This window comes from Lipotes vexillifer, unplaced genomic scaffold (assembly GCF_000442215.2).
Source record: "Lipotes vexillifer unplaced genomic scaffold, Lipotes_vexillifer_v1.1 scaffold1063, whole genome shotgun sequence".
NCBI lineage: Eukaryota > Metazoa > Chordata > Mammalia > Artiodactyla > Lipotidae > Lipotes > Lipotes vexillifer.
The window spans coordinates 2,925,773-2,931,590 of NW_006799734.1; the positions used below are offsets into that span (position 1 = coordinate 2,925,773).

The following is a 5,818-nucleotide window of genomic DNA, read 5'->3' on the forward strand; positions in this document are numbered from 1 at the left end:
TTTTTTTTTTTTTTTTTTTTTTTTTAAAGCCCAGGAGCTAATGAGAAGCTCATTGTAGACGGGAGGAGGCTAGTGCTGGCATCAGTTATTCAGGACATCATCTCCCTTGGGAGCTATGCTGGTTCCAGCAGAGGAAGGCTCCTGGAGTGCTCGGGACCCTCTGATTTGTGTGTGGTCACTTCCCTCAGAGGCTGTCAGGTTGTCGGGAGGTACTGAATTGGAGGCAGGTTTGTTCTGCAGGTGTTTCTTTCTTGGCTTGGGGTCTGGCCACCTTTGATTTGCTGGGGCGGGGGACGGGGGAGGTACTCTATTGCAGTTGTGGGGTTGCTGTTTCCTGGCAACACCCTCTCCTGTGGAAGTCATTGCTGTAGGGAACAGGTAGGACTCAGGGCCCTTGGGCCTGTTGTGGAGCAGAGAAGGTCAGGCACAGAGCATCAGCGCCTCAGATGAAAGCGCCTGAAGTTACTACAGTTACTAGTAATTGCTAGCTTAATCTGCCGAATGACCTGTTTGAGGTCATACATTTAGCACCTGCCCCAGTGTACCTGGAAAGCTCACGATCAGACGATGCTCTCTTGGACCTGTCCCGATCACTCTCAAGAGCGTCACTCTTGGGACCCGCAGGTCTGCAGTCGTGTTGCCCTTCAGCCCAGAAGTGAGCCATTTCCCCAAGGAGCCCTGGTTCCTTGGTGGAGAACAGCATCCAGAATGCCAGATCTGGGCGCTGGGTGTGGGCCTTGGGGGACAAAGCTAGGGAGGACCATTTAATACATTCTTGTAGAAGGAAGCCTGTATCGACATCTGCGTTCACATTCCCTGAAAACCATGTTTTTCACGCTGTGGGCCCAGAGACGTGGTTAACAATTGGAGTCCTCATAGGAACTCTCATTTTTATCCCCATTTTACAGATAAACAGAGGCGTGCCCAGAAGTTTAGGCTCGTAAACGATATCAAGTACAACGATATCAGTGCATCCAGGGTCAGCTTCTATGTCCAGAGCCTTCGTCTGCTGCTTCATACCTTGTGTGGAATGTCCCAGGCCCAGGAGTGATGGGGGCTGGAGACAGGGTGATGAGTGATGGCTCTACATCACTGTTTTAGAGGGGTGTTGGCAGTCTGAGGGGTTTAGGGGACCAATCTGTGGGTGCCCTTTTTCACCCTGCTGAGCTTTGTGGGGTCTGCTTATCTTTTTGTTTTTTGCGGTACGTGGGCCTCTCACTGTTGTGGCCTCTCCCGTTGCGGAGCACAGGCTCCGGACGTGCAGGCTCAGTGGCCATGGCTCATGGGCCCAGCCGCCCCGCGGCATGTGGGATCTTCCCGGACCGGGACACGAACCCGCATCCCCTGCATCGGCAGGTGGACTCCCAACCACTGTGCCACCAGGGAAGCCCCCTGTTTATCTTTATATCCAGTTCTCATTTGAACCCAAAACATTGTAGAACGAGAAATAGATAAATAAGTATTACGAAATTGGAGTTTTCTTTCTGGTGAAGTGATACCAAAATCCTTTTGTTCAATTTTATTTTTTTACGTTTGAAATCGTCAGCTGAAAATGAGAGCACGCCTATTCAGCAACTACTAGAGCATTTCCTCCGCCAGCTCCAGAGGTAAAGAGCTTTTCTAAAGGGTTTGTGCTAGGGAACACCTGAGGCGTCTTCTCTCTGGTGTCCTTGCCTCACCCCTGTCACCTGTGAAGCAGGCACCCCACCTTCACTGGGTGATGCTCAGTCGGGTCGGTGGGGCACTGCTATGTGGGAGCAGAGCTGGGAGGGCTCAAGAACACCTCCTTCACCTTCTCTGAGTCTGCACCGGTTGTCAGACGCCCTGATATAGAGTCATGGCAGGAGCCAGATGGTAGTTTTGGAATTTTCAGTGTATCCAAACTACCACAATTTTAAAGAGCATGAATTTTATTTGCTATTTTTAAGAAACAAATCTTAAAATCTGGTTAATTAAGTTTTTAACTGTGGGGGGTTTTGTTTAGAAATTGAGATTTCAGGGTTTTTCCAGTTTAAATAAAGATGTTTGTGTTTTCAGAAAAGATCCTCATGGATTTTTTGCTTTTCCTGTCACGGATGCAATTGCTCCTGGATACTCAATGATAATAAAACATCCGATGGATTTTGGCACAATGAAAGACAAAATTGTAGCTAATGAATACAAGTCAGTCACGGAATTTAAGGTAAATTCATATCAGTTCCTGACGTAGTTTTTAGGAGGTTCCATGTGTCTTCATGTCCAGTAGACACTTCGTACATCTTAGGTTGTTTCCAGTTCCAAGTTTTCGTGGGTGTTTCTATGCTGGGTTGACGTTTCGCCAACATAGAGGTTGGTTGTACTTTTCTCAGTATTTTGGTCTAGAAGCTGGCCTGTATGTTGCGTGCTAGTAGACGTGTTTCTTTTTTAAGTTACTGTTTTGGCATAAACGGACATGTTGGGTCAAGCGAGAATGTGTTCGTTTTGGCCTGGCTCCAGAATGGGTACTTTTAGAAACATAATTTTCCTTATCTTAATAACCGGGAGTTTAAATTTTTTAGGATAATAAATCTTTATGTCTCCTGAATACTCTGTTCCTAACTCCCTGTTTCTCAGCACTGGCTGTGAAAGGGAAAAATTGCTTATTGGCTTTCAGATTCGGGGGAAGTTCAAAACAAATGCTTGACAACATTGACAATAATGTCACTTAGAAAAAGGCATTAGGTTTCTTAGGTTCTGTTAACTTCGGAAAAGCTTGGCTTTTCTGTTTTTATTTACTGGAGACCTTACTTACTGAAATGGTTTGCTGACCTGCAGAAACAGCACAACAGACTAAAGGGAGGGTGGGAGAAAAGGAAAGTTCTCATAGGAAGGTCAGGCACTACTCCTGTGGGCAGGTGGTTAATGATAATCCATGTCCTAGAGGCGACCTGTCTACCTGCCTCCAGGCCCCTAGTTTGGTCACTCACCCAGTGACAAAGCCAAGACGTGTCCTCCAGAGAGTGTTCTGAACCTGTCACAGTTGGGCCTTGTGACAGAGCGACTTTATGTCCTCAGTCCCAGCCCTGGGGACACCAGCACAGTGACTTGGTAAGGACTCCAGGTGGCACACGCTGCGTTAGCAGTTGTCCATCCTGAGGTCTGACTCACCTGTGACAGGTGTACCCTAAGGAATTTGGCTAGGTGGTAAAATGCTGATATTTCCAAGCATTTACTTTTATTGTAAGTTTTTCACTAAGGCTCTTTTTTATTTTAGGGGAAAGTGTTTTTCTAATGGTACTAGAGTCACTGTCCGTAGACAGAATTTTAAATCCTATGGGAAAATCCCAGAGATAGAGGACATGCCCACCTCTCAGTTCATCCCTCTGCTTTTGCTGAAAAGAACTGGTTGTTGGTTTTTGTTCCTATTAATGTCTGAGTTCCTTCCAAAGAGAGGGAATAGGGTGGGTCAGGAAGGAAGCAGAGGGAACCAGCATTTTACTCCTGTGAAATGTGTGTATTACGTTCAGAAAGGAGTTACACACTTCAGCAAGCTTCTCACTGGAATATTTTTCATACAAGTAAAGACCAATGAACAATTATGAAAATTTCTCAGAGTTTTTAAAAAGTATTCTTTAATTACTCAGCCATAAAAAAGAATGAAATATTACCATTGGCAGCAACATGGATAAACCTAGAGACGATCATACTTAGTGAAGTGAGTCAGATAGAGACAAATGTTACACGACGTCACTTGTGGAGTGTAAAAAATGTAACAATCTATGTATAAGACAGCAACAGACTCACAGGCATAGAAAACAAACTTACAGTTACCAAAGGGGACAGGCTTGAGGGGGGAGCATAAATTTGGACTTTGGGACTAATAGTTACAGACTATTATATATAAAAAACAGATAGACAACAAGGATTTTACTACATAGAACAGGGAACTATATGCTCAATATCTTAGTAGTCCGTAGTGGAAAATAACCTGTGAAAGTTCATATAAATTAACAAAGGTTTACTCCTTGAATTAAAGAGCCAAATTGTTTTCACTCTGTTTCAGCCACTTCCGGCCTCTTGATAGAAACCTCAACTCTTTGTTGTTATCTGTGGTGTTTCAAACTTGATGCATTCTTTTTTCTTTTCAGGCAGATTTCAAACTGATGTGTGATAATGCAATGACGTACAACAGATCAGACACCGTGTACTACAAGTTAGCCAAGAAGATCCTCCACGCGGGCTTTAAGATGATGAGCAAAGTAAGGGACCCTCTAAGAGCGAGCGAGGAGCCTTGGCTGTGAGCGTCCTCCTCCACGATCCTTGTGCCTAAACAGAAGCTCACAGTGACTGACATGCTTCCATCCATCCGCCCCTGGCCACGGCGTGGGCCCTCTGCTCTAGGGTAGCCCCCCAGCCAGCCGCCCTCCCCACGCCCCTCTCCTGCAGGCGCTCTCTGCTCTCTGCTCCTGCCCCAGCTGCAGGGTCTCGCGTAGGGTTGGTGCAGAGTTCCGGACCTGTTGGTCTCACTGGGTCGCAGCCTGCGTTGCGGGCTGCTTTTACGTGGTTGCCTCTCTGAATCCAGACAGCCATCCCGGGCATCCCAGGTGGCTTCCCCGACCTCTCCTGTGAGCCAGGCTGCATGCGTCATGCATCTAGGACCAGTGCCTTGGGCCTAACCAGCCCATAGGTGAGGTGCATCCCCGCCGGCTCTGACCACTCCCGGCCAATTGGCACGCCCTTTGGTGTCGCACCCCGTGGCAGCTTAGCTGTTAGGCCAGGTGAGGCTGTGGCCACCCATCCCATCCCATCGTCATGGTGCCTTGGCCGGAGGGAGAGGTAAAGTCCCTGCTGCTCTGTCCTTTCTGATTCTAGGAGCGGCTGTTAGCTTTGAAGCGCAGCATGTCGTTTATGCAGGACATGGATTTTTCTCAGCAGGCAGCTCTTCTGGGCAGCGAAGATACAGCCGTCGAGGAGCCTGTTCCTGAAGCTGTGCCCGTACGAGTAGAAACTGCCAAGAGGTCCAAAAGGCCGAGCAGAGAAGCCGTCAGGTAAAGGGCCGCCCGCCATGGGGGCCAGGGCTCTGCGGGGAGCAGGTGGGTCTGTGCAGCTGCTGTGGACAGGCTGCCTGCGTTGCTAGTGGGAGAGTTTGCTCTTTGGAAGCCGAGGGGCCATGTTTGTAGCCCCTGGGCTTTCAGGGCCGCTGGGAAAGGCCCTGGACCCGGTGTTCGGAGGGAGGCGACCCTTGTTCCCGGCCCACCTCTGGAATGAGGTGGCTGCGGTGGGTGCAGGGAGTGTCAGAAGACCCTGAGCGCCAGGGTCAGTTGTGAGGGGCGCAGCGCTCTGCTCTGTGACCCACACTCTCCGCGTGCCAGTGCACGGTGACTTGTCCTGGAAAAGAGTCACTGTCACCCTGACAGACCCCCACCGGCTGGCCAGCCACACGCACACTCCGTTCCAGGTGTGGTTTGCCAGGCCCAGCTGTTTGGCTCTGTGGTGTCCACTGCTGACCAGTCACTGCTATTCCCACACTCATGCTCTGTGTGAATATTTGTTGACCCTTCACTCCCAAGACATGCCGTCCTGCGTAGGACGCGCATTGGCGACCTGGGCTTGCCCATTGCAGGCTCGGCGTGGGTGTGCTGATTTGGGCAGACAGCTGCGTGAGGGTGGGCTCCCCGCTCTGGTAGTTGTGAGCCTGGGCCTGAGCGAGGGCCTTCCATAGGCTCGAGAGCCTCAGGAGGGCTCACCCCAGCCCCACAGTTCCTTGCAGGGGCTCAGCACCTTTGCTTCTAGAGCCTTCCTCTGGGAGGGGGTGGGGGGCCCCTCCCTCGGGCGCTGGCCATCATCTCATCCTCCTCCA

The 5,818-nt window shown here is 49.7% G+C and overlaps 1 protein-coding gene across 1 annotated transcript in view; it reads left to right on the plus strand.

Annotated features, from left to right (window-relative positions):
* Window positions 1-5,818, plus strand: part of BRD9 (bromodomain containing 9) — a 22,314-nt gene that overhangs the window by 1,711 nt on the left and 14,785 nt on the right. Inside the window, exons 4-7 of the mRNA XM_007471913.1 lie at window positions 1,547-1,607; window positions 2,038-2,182; window positions 4,107-4,217; window positions 4,891-5,006. Coding sequence (XP_007471975.1) covers window positions 1,547-1,607; window positions 2,038-2,182; window positions 4,107-4,217; window positions 4,891-5,006 — 433 coding nt within the window. The remainder of the gene's footprint in view (window positions 1-1,546; window positions 1,608-2,037; window positions 2,183-4,106; window positions 4,218-4,890; window positions 5,007-5,818) is intronic.